The 17,170-nt window shown below is 34.5% G+C and overlaps 2 protein-coding genes across 2 annotated transcripts in view; one reads left to right on the forward strand and one right to left on the reverse strand.

The window, feature by feature from the left end:
• The window catches only part of LOC139810478 (uncharacterized), a 352,879-nt gene extending 340,623 nt beyond the window's left edge, over positions 1-12,256 (reverse strand). Inside the window, exons 1-2 of the mRNA XM_071774073.1 lie at positions 11,283-12,256; positions 6,956-7,174 (exon numbers count right to left, since the gene is read on the reverse strand). Of these exons, the coding sequence (XP_071630174.1) occupies positions 6,956-7,174; positions 11,283-11,678 (615 nt within the window). The 5' untranslated portion in view covers positions 11,679-12,256. The remainder of the gene's footprint in view (positions 1-6,955; positions 7,175-11,282) is intronic.
• On the forward strand, positions 2,878-5,310 carry LOC139809859 (V-type proton ATPase 21 kDa proteolipid subunit c''-like). The gene is made up of 5 exons (XM_071773088.1): positions 2,878-3,566; positions 3,780-3,828; positions 3,925-4,008; positions 4,097-4,496; positions 4,613-5,310. Exons 1-5 carry the CDS (start codon positions 3,506-3,508, stop codon positions 4,643-4,645), a joined length of 627 nt encoding a protein of 208 aa, XP_071629189.1. The 5' UTR covers positions 2,878-3,505; the 3' UTR covers positions 4,646-5,310.
• Positions 12,257-17,170: the final 4,914 nt, after the last annotated feature.

Consider the following 17,170-nt stretch of genomic DNA (forward strand, 5'->3'; position numbering starts at 1 on the left):
AATGATATGTAACCAGCATCAATTAATAGCCTCAGTATATAATAAATCATTTTTATAATATTAGATCTCTTATCAGAAAAAAAGAATTCTATCTGTTTATTATTATGTGTTTCAGCTGAATAATATAAATTTTTAAATTTTTTTTATGCCTTATTTATATTTTTCAAAATGTTATGGCTTTCATGACTTTTAATTAATTTCATCGCCTTAACCAAAAGTTTGTACTAATTGCATTATCTCTTTCAAAAAAATAAGTGTAAGCAAACCACAGATGTCTATACAATATTAAATCGCTAACTTCGTCAAAAAAGGTGTGTAGTAGAGCCGGATTTCCAGGTCGGCCATGTTACCTACAACTAAAAAGATGGTACGTGTGTGTTAGTGCGTATGTGATACCCGGCGGGCATGTGTTATCCATGTCACGTGATATTGAACACGTGATCTAACCACTAACACATGTGTGCCCGCCGCCATTGTGTCGCAGGTAACATAGCTGCCAGCCAATCACAGTTTTTCCATAGTAAAAGCCCGAAATTAGCGATCTGGTACACTGTATAGACACCTGTGAAGCAAACAAGAATTTTACAGCTATTAACATTTTTACTTCGAAATTGTGTATAACATTATTATTTTACAAAAGGCGGGCAAATATCTAGACAGACGATAATAGCAACGCTGGTAAGTGTTTTTACATGAAAAAGAAGACGAAGGCACTCTATGACCTCGAAATAAAGACCTAATCAGAAGACGAGGACGATTGAATGCAAAACAACAACGCGTAACCAATCTTGCAACACTTTTTACGCATATTACTATATTATCAGCGGAAACATCACCAATACACTGATAACACAAATAAATCTCTATACAACGAATTTCAATACAGCACATTATTTCGAACATCATTACCAGATAAAATACTTTTCAATTTGAAAGAAATATACGATTAAATTGAATATAATGCCACTTTGAAATATGTGTTCGTATTTAAAAAATACCTGCACGTTTATAAATTCCACCATAAAATTTACCGTAAAAAATGCGCTCTATCGTAAATTGTTCTACATTCGTAACAAAAGTACGGTTTTTCCTGACAGAAGTTATTGTAACAGAGCAACGGCAAATTGCGTGATTTGATATTTCCACACTATTGCTACTAGCACACTGCACAGGATATCGCGTGACTTCAAATCCTATCTCACATCAAATGACGAATGGCAAACGATTCGTACACGAATGCAGTGCAAACCTAATTGCTAGACCGTATGTGCGCGTCGATTGATGGTCATTATTTTTTTGCCGTACTCGAATTAGTGCGCGCTGATTATAATCGCATATTCCGGTTTCCCCCCAAAAAAGAAAAAAAAAGAATGAAGTATTATCTCTTTATATCAAGGATGGGGTAATTAAAACTTTGCCGTAAACGCACGATTTCCCAATTAAAATATAACATGCGCTTATAAAATTGCGCAATCGATACCGCCGCAAAATTTCAAATCGAAACGAGACTGCAAATTCCATGCATTTTTATTTAGTTCAGAAAAGAGAACAAAACGAAAGGTGGATGAACGGAATTAAATAAAATCGACCTCGCGGATGCCGATATCGTATGGAATATCTATCTGAATATAACAAATTATCAGCTTACACTGCCGCATGTAGTAAATTTTAGTTAAATCGTTTAGCAATTCTAAAAATTATACATATTAACGGAGTTTTACAATAATTTTTAAAGCAGAAAATTCTCATAATCACATACCCGTTTCCTATCTCTCTTCTACTCTCTATCCCCCCCTCTCTCTCTCTAATAAAATAAAGTTAAACTAAATTATATATAAAATAAACTAAATATATATCTATAATATTGCGTATATATTTTAAAGATATTATTATAGTATCAGAAAAACTATTTCTGAGACATTTTGAACAAAAAATATTCATATAAAATACGCATAATTTTACATAATTTTAAAAATAATACATAAAAAAATTAATGTTGAAGCAAATTCGAATTTTTATAAATCATTTTAATCAACATTAATACAGTTATAATATAATATTTCAATAATGAGTCACTCGGAGTCATATCATGGCAACTTCAATAGTCCTCAATATCACACTGATATATTGAAAATAGTACTCAAAGATATATAAAACGTTAATAAATTTGATTTATTTAATATATAATTAATAGATATATATTAATGTAGAGAGAGAGAGAGCATCACATTAACGCATATATAATATTAAAAAAGTGTTAGGTTTTTTCATATCTCGTCAGTCACTTTCAAGTGCTGATACGATTTCCACATGAAATAATCTTATCTTTCAAGTGCGCATTCTACAATTTTAGAACTTGTCTAAAATTGAGTTATGTATTTTTCAATATTGAGTTTTATATATGTATACATATACCTATATATAACTCGATATAACTCAATTTTAAGGCAAATATGTATACGTATACATTATTATATATACAGGGGATACAGGGTATAATACATTGGGATATATAAGTGCACAATCTCTGTAAATTTCAGCTTTATCCTGTTATTTTGACATATTTTGATAAACGAAAAGGAAATGTAATACAAGATATGTATAACTGTTGCAATTTTTTTGCTATCATTTCGCAATAAATAGTGAATCTCCAAAATAGTGCATGAATGATCGCGTTTTTAATGGAAGAGTGTTTTTAAGATAACTTCGACCAAACTCTGATTAACTTATCAATTATACTTGTACTTTTTTGTTAACATGAACAAAGATATTAATTTTTTGTCGTTTAATATATGGAAAAAAAGATCTGGAACAGCAATTTATATAATTTAAAAATTTTGCTTTAAGCAATTCAGTCGGTTAAATTAATCATCGATTAAATTGATGGGAGTTTAATTGAAATCGCTGTTAGAACGTCTTTCACGAATTATTATTATTATTAATCTTATTATCTAATACGTAAAAGAAAGATTAAAGAGGTTGAGAATAAATTATATAATTAGAAATTTTGCCGCAATTTTATTGGTCGAGTTATAATCGTCGATTAAATTAATTGGAGTTTAGGCAATCTGAACATCAGCTCGTTTTACTTGCACTTTCTGCACTCAAGTAATCTCTTCGCTCTTTATCATCTTTTCAATGCCCAACGAATATACGTCCGTCTCGTTTCGGGTAGAGATCCTCGGGTTGCAGAAAATGCCTCAAATTTCAATTACAGTTAAAAAGAACAGACTTAAGATTATCGCATTTTCGCTGCGCGTGATTCCCTTTTCCCCTCGATAACGAAAAAAAATCACCAACGGTTACTAGAATCCGGAGCAGTCGTCACATGACGGTGACAGGTGTGCGTGATTTTCTCGTGAGCTTCTCGATGTAGAGATCAAAGATTCGTTAAGACAAGAAACGAAAGAACTACCGGGCTACTTTGGCTTCTCCCCGGAGTTTCGACCGTGTTCGAAGACCGTGGGATCGTATTGCGTGAACGGCGAGACTTACTATCGCAACGATGAGATACATGTTGGGTAACACATTCGCGATCACCGCTTCGACAACGATCCTTATTTTAGGTATGCTTTACATGTATATTATGATAAATTAATAAACAAAGAAATGTATCGTCGTTAGAGCCTTTCATGCGTGATTTTTTGCCAAATTATCTATGTATGATGTCATCGCGTTGCGAGCATCGTGTCAAGTTTATCTATTATTTCTTTTTTTATTTTATCTTTTTCTATATTATATGCATATATTTAATAAATTATATATTTCGTATGTTGCAGTTTTGTATTATGTATTTACTGGCAAGGGAGAGCAGATTAGCATTGGATGGTATATATGTTCATACATATTTGTCTTGTATCAGTGGTTTCTTATCTTATTGAATTCTCGGCGTAAAGAGATCCTAATGTTTGTTTTCTAATTTAGGTTCTTGACGAATACTTCTCCATATATGTGGTGCACATTAGGTATAGGTCTGTCGGTAGCTCTGTCCGTAGTAGGCGCGGCATTGTAAGTTAGATGTATTTATATTATAGTTTCAAATAGGCTCAACTCGTGTTACGCCAAAATTTCTTATTTAGGTATTTGTCTTTTTCAGAGGTATCTATACAACAGGAGTGTCTATTGTTGGTGGTGGCGTGAAAGCTCCTAGAATCAAGACAAAGAATTTGATTTCTGTGATATTCTGCGAGGCTGTAGCTGTCTATGGCCTGATCACTGCCATTGTTCTATCTGGAATGCTCGAGAAATTTGATTATGCGACAATTTTCGACAACGAAGAGCTCAGAAATCAAAACTGGTTCTCTGGGTACTTAATGTTCGGTGCTGGTTTCGCCGTTGGCCTCGTCAATCTTTTCTGTGGCATAACAGTCGGCATCGTTGGCTCCGGCGCTGCTCTCGCCGACGCGGCCAACTCTGCCCTTTTCGTAAAGATTCTTATAGTCGAGATCTTTGGTTCAGCTATAGGCCTCTTTGGTTTAATCGTTGGTATTTATATGGTAAGTTAAGACGTGTCATGAAAGTAGTATGTAATGAGAAATGGTCAAAATAATATGTGACTAAACGTGTCTATAGCAAATATATATATACTTATGTTTACAAATTTTCTTTTCAGACATCCGGAGTGAAGATGGGCGAAAAAATATAAATTACAAGAGAATAAGCTATGGAGTGTGTTATCGAGATCACAATGTTCCATTCCACATTTAGTCACCAGTAAAGAAGATTCTAGAGGAATGACTGCATATCTATATAAAATCATTGTGAAAGAAAGAGAAGAATTTTCCAAATACCAATGTGTGAATTTGGTATATTATTGCATGTCTGTAATTATACTCGTGCGATTCTACTAGATGACTTATTAACATCCATTCTGTATCTGTGAATATCGTCTGTTATATCGTTTTGGACACATCATTCTACTTTTTTTGAAGCTTAATGGCAAAAGTTATATGTAAAAGTTGCAATAGGCCATAGTTTTTATCAATATTAGAGAACAACGTAATTTTTGTTTCATATTTTGAGTGCGTTATATAGCGCTCGCTTTTGCATAAAATTAATGTACATATTTGAGCGTGCCCGTGCCCACTAGTCCCTTTCTGACGACGTAAGAATGCCCACGGGATATCTATTTGCTGGCCTATCGTCTTCCAAAATGGCTTTTAGCACGCAGCTATCTCTTTAGGGCTACGAATGGAGTCATTTGCATCCAAAACGTTGAACGCATAAAAATGACCTTTCCTCAGTACGACCAGGTGTTTGGCTGAGGGATTATGAAAGATTCTATCTTTTCCTAACTCCGGTATTCTAGTTGTATTAAATTAATCAGATTCTTGTATTGAGACATATATCTAAAGGAAAAACCTATAATAAAAAGTTGTCGTGTTAAATTTGTTTTAAACAAATTTCTATCAATTTAATTATCTTAGAATGTTTCGCACAAAACGTCTAATTTATTCATACCTTAAATAGATAAGCGCCATACCAACTAAAGCGAGATGGGATCAGTCTTGTGACGTTGCGAAATAACTCGGTATCTGACTTCTCAGGTTTCATATGAAACACCTCTGGTTCTAGAACATTATTCTTGAGCAATTTTAAGAATCTCATCGATGATACGACAAGATTAGTCGCCTTCACCAATTGCGCATCATACTTTGGATCGGATTCTGGCACGAAGACTAAGAAAGGATTATAATTGATTGGCAATGGTTTGCGATCTTGCAAATACATGTCGAACCACGGTTCGCTGATGTAACTGGTGTGTGAATTCTGAGCATTTTTTTGGAGTAACAGCTTTTGCGAGCTTTGTCCCTCGCTAGTGAGGAATTTCGAGACACAAAACGATGTGTTCTGCAACTCCTCATTGTTCCCAACACGTATACAGTAGGTATATATAAAATCTGCAAGTTAACGTGGGAAGGTGCTTTTTTTACGGACCAAGTCGTTATGCTCCTATAGTTTTTATAGAAGCAATTTGCATGCAGAGAGTAGAGTGGCGCATTGTGCCAGGAGATTGAACTTCTCGGGGTCAATTTAAAAATCCCGGTTCATTATTTTGCGAAACACGACGTAGATCGGCGTAAGCGAAACTACCGCACATCGCGAAAAAGTCGCTCCTCTCACTTCCCGCGTTTACGTGGAAATGACAACATTTCTTGGGTGATGCGCCAGACGACACGGGATTTTTCGCGAGCTATATGAAAAGATGCGATTTGAATAGTCGAGTTTTGGCAATGTCGACTTCTATAAAATCGCAATAAACGGGAACTCCTCATTCAAAATAACGCAAAAGCGATTTTGGTACGAGAAATACGTTTTCACATTTAGCGAACTTAAAATATCGCTAAGATCATAATCCTTTTCCGATTATTTCGATTATATCCAATTTAATTCGAGTTTTTTCTCTCTTCCTCAACATATATGCTAGAATGCAATTAATCAATTTAAATCCTAATTCTCTTTTAACGAAATATTTAAATTACTACTCGTTTAATTGTTTAATAAAATAAAATTGTATCATAAATATAACGAATGTGTGTGTGATATTAATATTTTATGTCTTAATGAATATATTTTAAAATAAAGAAAGAAATTCTTATAATTTATAAAAATAGAATTTTATATTAAAACAAATATAAATAATGTTAATTTAATATTAAAATAAATAAGTGTTTCGTAAAGGTAAAAATTAATACATTGGCAAGCGAATATGAGAATAATCATAGAAATTCTCTCTTTCATTTCTTCAGAGAATTGATCTTCTAAGTATTAAAAAAATGTAGATTTTTATTTAAGTATGTTATTGAGAAAAATTTAATTAAAATTCGATATACATCACAGCGCTTCAAGTTATATGTGGTTAATAAATCATCTTTATATTTGTCGTTATTTATTCGCAAATATATATTTTATGGTTTACCATTCGCAAATATTCTCTAAACTGAAATAGACTCACCTCTCTCACTTTGTCCCTTCGTTGCCTGGCGATACGGTCCTTATCCTCTCCGCCGACGATTAATGGCAGCTTATCCGCGGGCGCTGGTGGCACTGTCACCAAAATCGTTTCTTCCTTGTGCACTATCAACGATGAGGAACTACTTGTACGCACTCGCGATTCACCCATGTCCGGTTTCTCTAATGTTTTTTGTTGCTGATACTCCTCGTCGATTTTCGCCTAAAAGTTCGACGCGCAATCGAGGTGCATTCCGCGATAATTTCAGATGGCATGCGCGAAAGTCGTACACAAAATATATACATTTAATTAGTAATTATTAATAAATGCAACATATGATCACGTCAAAATGCACTGGTTTGTATTAATATATTTTTAAATTCAAATTTGAATGGATTTATTCAGACTAAAAAAAATTGAACAAAAAGCGATCATATTTTTATGCACAAAAATAGGAATCGATGAGTTCAATTCAATCATAGAGCTATTTATCATTGCTATTTCGAAAAAATGTCGATAAAGATATAATAAAATAGAAAAAAATTATATAACAAACGCATATCCATAGTTATGTCTAAACATTTTACTTTTCAAATTTATTTTCCGTTCTAAGAACACTATGTAAATTATACTCATTTATATTTATCTCTTTAGTAAAAGTAATGATCATATATATATGCAAATGCATATGTATACGACAATAATTAGAAACAAACTTACAGTATCTTATAATTCAAATAATTTTAATCTAAAAGATTATTTATATCAGATCTAGTTTAAACGCGTAGCGCAACAACCTTATTGAATTTACATGACTGGCTTCGCTATCTCTAGTTCGTGAAACTTGGCGATAATTATGCAAATACGTATTACTGATTCTTGCTCAAACTGCTCTGTTAGTCGAAAATACACAACTCAAGAGCCTACATTAAAAAATGTTAAATTTAAAAGACTATGTGCTTTTAGTTAAGATATATAAATAAATCAAAAATAAGCTTTAACTTTTGCTATCCTATTTCAATTATTATCAAGCAAAGCATACATGAATACAGTTCTTATTCTTTTTTATTTTACAATTAATAGTATTTTTGAATTATAGATGCAGTATTTAGTATCTTGTTTCTTATACTTTTCATTAAACTGTTTACTACATTATTATTCCCAAAAATATGTTATGTATAAATGTAAATGTATGTGACTGCCTGCAGTTTATTGAGCTCGAGTCCGTATAAGTTTGCTAAATAAATGATTATGTGGATTCTCTGAGTTTCTTCCTTACGGGAAAGAGACCAATGCATTTTCGCGAAAATCACGCATGCCACCTGCAATCTAGATTTCACGGAAGTACACTCATTTTCGCCTTGTTTACCTCTGAACAAGCCCGTACTCTCGAACGCCTTCCCGTTACATCGTTGTAAAGAAAAGAAAAAAGAAAGAAGGAAACACGCGTGAACTACTTTCGTCAGAATAACGCGTTCCTGTTGAATCTCATTAATAATTTTATTTCCACAGGATTGTAAAGCGACGATATTTCCCTTAAAAAATGTCTGTTGAGAAACAAAGAATATTGACAACGTGACGGTATAGATATTTTTATATGAATACTTTCCATGTATTCGCCTTATATACCTCGGTAATTGTTATTTCAAAGTAACTAAGAAGTGTGAACTATTATTTATATGAAACGAATGCGCATTCATCCTGCAATGCGCGTGCATGGACGCAACTCAATGATAATGCTATTTATATCATTGAATGTTTTCTTTCGCACGTTCACGTTACGCTGCTCCAATAGATCACATTTCGCTTCGTACGTGCGTCTTTATCCGACTCACTTCCCACGTTCCAAGACTCGGAATAAATACTAAGAGACAAACGTTGTTGCATTTCGCGAGGATTAGCCACGATATCTCGGTTTTTGAGCAATGAATTAGAATATATTGCTAGCCACAAATGCAGGTGCAATTTATTGTAGAATTTGTCCAGAATCCTTTTTAAAAAATCACCCGCGACGATATGCCGTTTGATTTATGACAAAAAAGTGCAACGCGCGCGTGTAAAACGAGGTTATTATTTCCTATAAAAGAGAAGAGAAGAACGGAATGGAAATAACAATGGGACGAGTCACGTGCGCGTACGAAGAAAAATCATATTTGCTGCATAAAACTCTAATAATATATACGCTTATCTGTATATCAATTAACGTCTCGAGCCAATATTTCAATTTGTATAAATTTTATCAAAAGTAGTACGGAATCTATCACACACAAACAACTTATTTATTAATCCAAATCCACATCAAATTCAATATCTTTTCAACAAACATTTTTCTTTAAATATTATTTAACATTTCCTTCTTTTTCTTGGTTTAGAATAATTGCTAACCCGTTAGAAATCAGCTGTCGTGTTCGAGAAAGTGTTTAATTGCTATCAGAATTCTCGGGGCAATTTTTTTTCCGGAAAATTTTCCGAGTAATTTCGATTAAACGTAATTTTAGCTCCTGTATCCAGATACCGATATCGCGGAGATGCAGCTGCATTGCCATACACGGGCAAGATCACCGCGCGACCTTGCGCGCGACCTACTCACGTTGAGTGAAAGAAAAAGAGTTCCGCCAACGGAACGGGAGTTTCTCGGGCATTGGCGTGTATAGCAAGTCCCGAGAGATATATCCGGTATCGCGTTATCTCCGTTTACCGAGCGAAATCAGATCGACTTTGACCCCGACGAATTCCAACGATCGTGTCAGTTCACGCGGAGATCCGCTTTAAAATGCGTCTGCATTCGCCGGAAAGACATAGGATTTTGTAGAAAGTGAACAAAGAAGACTACGCTGATGGGGTTCGAATGATTGTCAAACGAAATAAAACGACTCGAGCACTGTCTTCAATATGTGCAAATATAGACACTCCTAGGACGTTTCAATCTCAAAATATGCTATTTTCTCAGAGGGGACAAAAAAATTAATAACTTAAATCACGGTTGTACGCAACCTACCATCGTATGATTTATGCCAGCTGTTGATCATATTACGTTGCACCGAGATGCAAGATTCACTTTAAAATGCGTTTGCACTCGGTGGAAAGACACAAAATTGTAGAAAGTGGAGCAATAAAAAGGGAACTACGCTCCAGATTCGAATGATTGCCGAACGAAATAAAATGATTCGAGCACTATCTTCAACATGTACAAATGGACACTTCTATGACGTTTCAATCTCAAAATATAAGCTACGTAGAAAAAAACAAAAAGATTAATAGCTTAAATGGCGTTTGAACGCAACCTAAGATCGGTATATGAGTTATGCATGCCAGCTGTTGATCATATTACGTTGCACCGAGATGCAAGATTCACTTTAAAATGCGTTTGCACTCGGTGGAAAGACACAGGATTGTAGAAAGTGGAGCAATAAAAAGGGAACTACGCTCCAGATTCGAATGATTGCCGAACGAAATAGAATGAATCGAGCACTATCTTCAACATGTACAAATAGACACTTCTACGACGTTTCAATCTCAAAATATACGCTACGTAGAAATCGCGTTTGAACGCAACCTAAGATCGGTACATGAGTTATGCCAGCTGTTGATCATATTACGTTGCACCGAAATGCGAGAGCCGCTTTGAAATGTCTGCATCCGGTGGAAAAATACAGGATTGTAGAAAATGAGCGATACAAAGGGAACTATGCTGGGATTCGAACGAAATAAAAACAATTCGAGCACCGTCTTCCATATGTGCGAATAGAGACACTCCTACGACGTTTCAATCTCAAAATGCGCGCATTCTTCGAGGGAGCAAAGAGATTAATAGCTTAAATCGCGATTGAACGCGATCTATGATCGTGTTAACTATGCCAGCTGTTGATCATACCACGTTGCCACGTTGCCCCGAGATCGATTATCACGCTAAATTATTACTAGACACTAATGTTACCAATTAATATTAATATCAAATATTCGCCAATTCGCGTGGTATCCGGTTCGCTTATCTTAACGGTGGTTAACGGAATTAAGATCGTTATCGTTCATTGAGATACGGAATCGTGAACGAAGTGACAGCGCGGCGAGGTCCGCGCACGTGCGTCAGCCATGTACGTTACAATGGCCGTATGTAAACAAACGGAGCCACGACCTGGCGCGCGCAAACGGAGCGTGTCTCAGCCTCCGTGCTTTCTACCTTGACGGGCTGCCGTTCACCGGAGGGAATTTGACGCGGTGTCGCGAGAGAAAATTATTTTCCGAACGATAAAGGGAACCTCGCGTTCGAGGCGAAGGCGTTCGAGAGGATCGGTCGAGATCGAGAAGGCGCGAGAGCGCGAATTCGCACCTGCAGCTTCTGCCTGTCCTCGAGGAGGTGCACGTCCTGGTGATCGTGGCCCTCGTGGCCGGGCGGCACCGCGTTCGGATGGCCGATCATCGCGGACAGGCGCGAGTCCTTGAGGCCGTCGGCGGAGGCGCGCGGCGGCACCGGCAGCAGGAGCTCCGGCCCGGCCTTCTGCATACTTTGGTACACGCGGTAGACACTGTTGACGGCGGCGCCGCCGTTACGGAAGTCCGGCAGGTAGAAGAACGCGCCGAAGCACACAACGCCGAACGTCATGAATACCAGGAGGATCAGGTACTTCTCGCGCGGACGGAAGGACCGTCTCGTGAACAACGGCACCGGTACGCCGTTCGCGAGGCGCTGGTACGACGGCAGCACGCCGACGGTCGACGCGCTCATCTTAAACGCGGCCACACCGTACCCACACACGTGCACTACGCGCCGCGGCACTTTTCGATCAACCACCCCCGCGCGGTGCGGCGTTGGTTGGCGGACACGCGGAAAAACTCGGAGCACCCGTGCGCGTTTCGCACCCGTGGCTCTCCTCAGCCGTCATACGCCATTACGGATTCGAGCACCACCTGCGTGCGGCAGTTGACATCTCGCGACTGGGGGGGCTCCGGAGGCGCCGATCAGCTGACGTGGCGCGCGCGGGAAACTGCACGACTGACCGCACGGTGCACCGCCTGACAGCGGTGCGAGCGACATCTCTGTCGACGACCGGGAGATTCGACTTACCGTCGGTCAGTGCGCGAGAACCTTTTAACTCCGATACCGTATATACAGGAAGGGAAACGCTCTCGATCACGGCATGGACATTTTCCACTCGATAAATCAGTCAGTTTACGATAATTGACCGAGGAGATTATTTCGTTTCTACGTGGTCTAATAAAACATTACTGATGTTATTCAGCTTATATACTGTGTACACAGCCTATACATCGCTTTACTTAATTATAGTCCATCAAGATTGTTAATTTCCTTAATTAAATTATTTTGAATTTAATAAATGTATATTTTTAATAAGAACGGGATTAAAGATACTGTTATATTTTTCATTGTATCTCTCGCTGAAAAAATGTATAAGCAATCATCTTATCTTTTTGCATAACTTTATAACTTTTGCATAACTCCACATATACGGGGGATTATTATAAATTTGGCGTCGAATTTAAGGATGAATTATTCTGTTCATTTAGGATTAAGAGAGAATAAAGAACGATTATATAGATTAGATTTTTTGTAGGGACATTTGAACAACTGAAGCTTGTAAAACGATTTTTCGAAAAATTTACCAGATTGTAAGATCAAAATTCATTTTTGTATACATATATAATAGAAAATATTCGGTTTTAATAACATCTTAAATTATGAATATACAATAAAATAAGCACAAATGCGATCTCTTAATTTATTATACTAATATTTCATAAGTATTATTATTCATTTAAGATTAAACGATATTGATTAATATATTTAATTTAAATGGAATTGTATAATTGATCAATATAAATATGCTGTATAGGCTAAAGATGGGTAGTATGTCTTTTTTACTATAGCTTTCTAGATTTTAGATTGGAGTAAATAGAGTTAATAGCGATTCAGTTATAATTTAAAATTTTATGTACCTTTCAAGCTCCACAGTATTCGTTGATTGACAACGTCTCGAAAATTTTTCAACTCCTTTCCGCATGACGTTGAGTTGAGAAGATCAGCTTTCGAAGCAATGGCATAAGCAGGCAATGCCTGAGTACGAGCACTATTCAATTCTTGAGTATGTGCAGAGAATAAACGCAAATTGCCGTTGCACCATTGTTACAAAAGGTGTTTAGCCTGTAACAGTTTTGTTTTTTCGTTACTGTGTAAATATCCCAGGTAGCACATAGGTACAACGTTTCAGAAATGTTTTATGAGCGTTTTTCCGAAACGTTATATAACCGCTTTGTAGAAACGTTTCTCATAAGTTAAAATGTCCATTCGAAAAACGTTCGATGAAACGTTTCTTTTCCGATAAAAAAACGTTTAAAAAACTATTATAGAAACGTTTTGTTTTAATGATAAAGACATTTTAGATAAAGACATTTAAAATTCCTACTTTTCACGTCTTTTGACCGTGTATATGACGTCTTTGAAACATGCGTGAGAATGTTCTAGAAGCTTTATGCATATACCATCTATGACGTCTATTCTTTTTCGAAGAAGTCCCTGCACATTCGTGCAATAAGTTAAAATACCTAAAACAAAAATTATACTAGTCTTATTCTAACTTAATTGCATTACTGATGTGCACCAGTTCAGGAAGTTTTTCAAAACTTGATCGCGTATAATAAAATAAGACACAAAATTGTGATTTTTTGCTTCACAGAATATACGTAATGTCCCGCTATCGCAAAAATTATTTTTAATATTCACTATTTAAATAACATTCGAACGATTGGAATATTGTTATTTCTCCATATATTTCTGTAAGCTATTTTTGAAATATGAAAATATTGTCACAGATAATGCCTTGGTACACATTCTGCGTGAGTACCTTGAGCTTTAATTGAAACTACGATTAATCAAATCAGACATACCTACAAGGTACTTTGTAGATGCATTGGGCGCACCAAATTATAAAAAAATATCAAATTGTTCTCTTCTCTTGCTTCCGTTTCTATTTTTCCGCTGCCATTATATCCGCACTATATCACAGAGCACATATTTCTAAATGTGATATAATGATTACGCCAAGAAAAATATTCGAAAAAACTGTTTGATGAAGATTGAAAAGAAACGTGTATATCTTTTCTAAATGTAAATATTGTACACGAACAATTGCTAATAACAACTATTTATTGTTTAACTCGTGTGTATGTGCGTATGTGAGTGTCAGCAGAGATATGGCCGTATGGGCGACTATTCCAGCTGCTCAACGCCATATTTTACACAAAAAAGAAAAAGAAGAAGAAATAGAAGAATACTGCAGAAGTGATAAACCGTGGAGTCTTTATCTCTGCTGACAAAAAAAATCAATATTTTTAACACAAATTAAAAAGCTTCAATATTTATTATAATAATTATTATTAGAATTATTATAATAAGATTGTACTGACAAAAAGGCAAAAGACAATTTTAATGTATGCAAGCTTATGCTAGCACTTACTGCTAAGAATTACTTCATATTGACAATTGTGTTTATCTACATTTGTTAAAATGTTATAAATTGTTTCATTTTATTCAAATACATAATTTTTATTGCCACTTTAACGAATGGTAAGATATTGTAAGATCTGAGAAAATATAATTAGAGTGATTGATGATTACTTGCAGCAAATTTAATAACAATCTCTGATACACAATTTCGTATTTATTTCGTACATTTACTTTACAATACCGTATAAATTATGTTGTTACATCACTTATTAATTGCCATAATTATTACAAAATTATTAGTTTGTTAATTGCATGTAAAGAATGTATATATGAATAAATAAATTATATAAATTTTATGATTAATATTAGCAAATTTTATTCTGAGTTCAAATACAACGAATTTTGCATAAACGTTTGTAATACTCAAATTTCTCAAAATCATGAAGTATATCAATTATAAAGAGCGATTGCTAATGTTAGAATAAACCCGTACATTAAAATTTTTAATTGTTTATAAAGTATTATTTGTTCAGAACGATTGATTCTTCGTCGATTAATACAAAAAATGAAGGTCATAGATAACAGGGATAAAGAGAATATGTAGGTATATCATATATTATAATCAATTAATATAATCTTTGACTAATTGTGGATCAAACAGGTTTGTAAGCCGTTATTTTTCTCAAATGTCTTTCACTTTATTAACAAAAATGTGTTATTTTACATTATCTATCTTACGGTGTTTATTTCCATTTATCAATTTCTGAACAAATACAAACAAAATATCTAACCGTGTGTCAACTTTGTAATAATTACATTTCAATAATATTTAATATAACCGAAAAAATTATTTATAAAAATTTTATAGTAATTTATTTTGCATAGAATCAATACTATATGTTGATTAGAATTATAAATACAATCGAGATTATAAAATTAGATTACTAATACTATAGACTTATTCAAATAATTTGAACGCTAGAATTTGACTAACAATAAGCGAAAATAACTATTTCGAATAATTTCTATATTTTAGTATCCGGATATGTTTTACAATTCTACTTTGTGTGTACAAATTATAACTCTAATACAAATGTGTACATTACATACGACGTTATACAGCACATGAATAAATTTACATATTAATATAAAGATTATAAAAGAGCATATAATGAGAGCTCAGTTACACGGCGATATCAGATTTCCTAGTAATTATTAAAACAATTAGTAAATTATACATTTATAAAGAAGTTAATGTTTAATTAATAAAAGATCGCATTTTGTTGTTACATAACGTAAAGCGATCTTACTAATTATTCGTCAAATGCGCTTGTTTGATATATTCTATTATCCAAATCACAACAGTTGCTGGTGTTATATGTTATAGGTATGGCCTCCAGATTTCTTTAGGCATCCTAGATCCTTGTTGTCGGCTATGATTAGATCTGTATATTTATACACAGAGTAATTAAAAATCGAAAGAGTACAAATGTCATTACAATTACAATGATATTGCTCTCATGTATATTATTTGATTATTAAACCAAAACTGTGACTTATATTATTTATATTTCTTAAAATGGAATATCTATAGAATTACTATTTAGATTCCATAATACCTGCGTAATTACTCGTTTATGAAAGTACTTATACCGATTACTGAATATGTAGATAATATATAAATAACAGCATATCTGAGTTAACAAAAATTGATGTCAAATTGTTTAGAATAGTTATAATTTTATTTAACTCAAGTAATTATAATTATAATAATTTATAAAATGATACGTTAAATATTATATTCAAATATTATATAATTTTTTATTTTTAAATGTTAAATATGTTATTTTCTAATGTTAGTTATACTAAAATCTATATATATAAAACAGGATCGGGTTAGTTACACCATTTATAACTCAAGAACGGCTGGGCCGAATTTATACCACATGTATATGAAATAGGGGTAGAATTTTCTGGAATAGCAGAATAACTAATAAAATATCGGAAAAATTCACGTAAAAAAAAAATTAATCTAGAAAAATATCCAAATACATAGAAAAAATACATAGAGGGAGGGAGAGAGGGAAAAAGGGAGAGAGGGAGGGGGAGAGAGAGAGAGAGATGGGGGGAGGGAGGGAGGGAGGGAGGGAGGGAGAGAGAGAGGGGGAGAGGGGGGAGGGGGAGAAGGGGAGAGAGAGGGACTATTTGCGTGTCTTATCACTACATTCATTACTGTTAGGCGGTACGAAGTTCGCCGGGGCAGCTAGTATGTAATAAAATATATCAATTACGGCTATTCTTCCGAAAACGTCCGTGCTCCGATTTAGGTGAAACTTCGTGAATAAGTTCTTTTTAGATAAAAAAGACATATACCAAAAGAATTTTTCGCGACTCAAAAGTTAAGCAATTTTTTAAATATTTTTGGTATATGTCTTTCTTATATATATATTTATCTAAAAGGAACCTATTTACAAAGTTTGACCTAAATTGGAGCACGGATGTTTTCGGAAGTTTTGCCTTAATTACTAAGAAAAAATACTAATATTTGTGACATTTACCTCTGCTGATCTTCTTGATTTTCAGAACGTCGCTCATGTCTATCATTATGAAAACTTGTGGACGCATAATTTCCTGCAGTTACAGGTTGTTGTATCGTTGCATTTACGTTATAATGACCAGTTCCTCCATCAGATTCAGAGTGCTTGTTTGTATTACGACACATAGCCTGATGAAACATTAATTTATTTTCATAGTTC

Source organism: Temnothorax longispinosus, chromosome 3, assembly GCF_030848805.1.
Source record: "Temnothorax longispinosus isolate EJ_2023e chromosome 3, Tlon_JGU_v1, whole genome shotgun sequence".
In the NCBI taxonomy this organism is placed as follows: domain Eukaryota; kingdom Metazoa; phylum Arthropoda; class Insecta; order Hymenoptera; family Formicidae; genus Temnothorax; species Temnothorax longispinosus.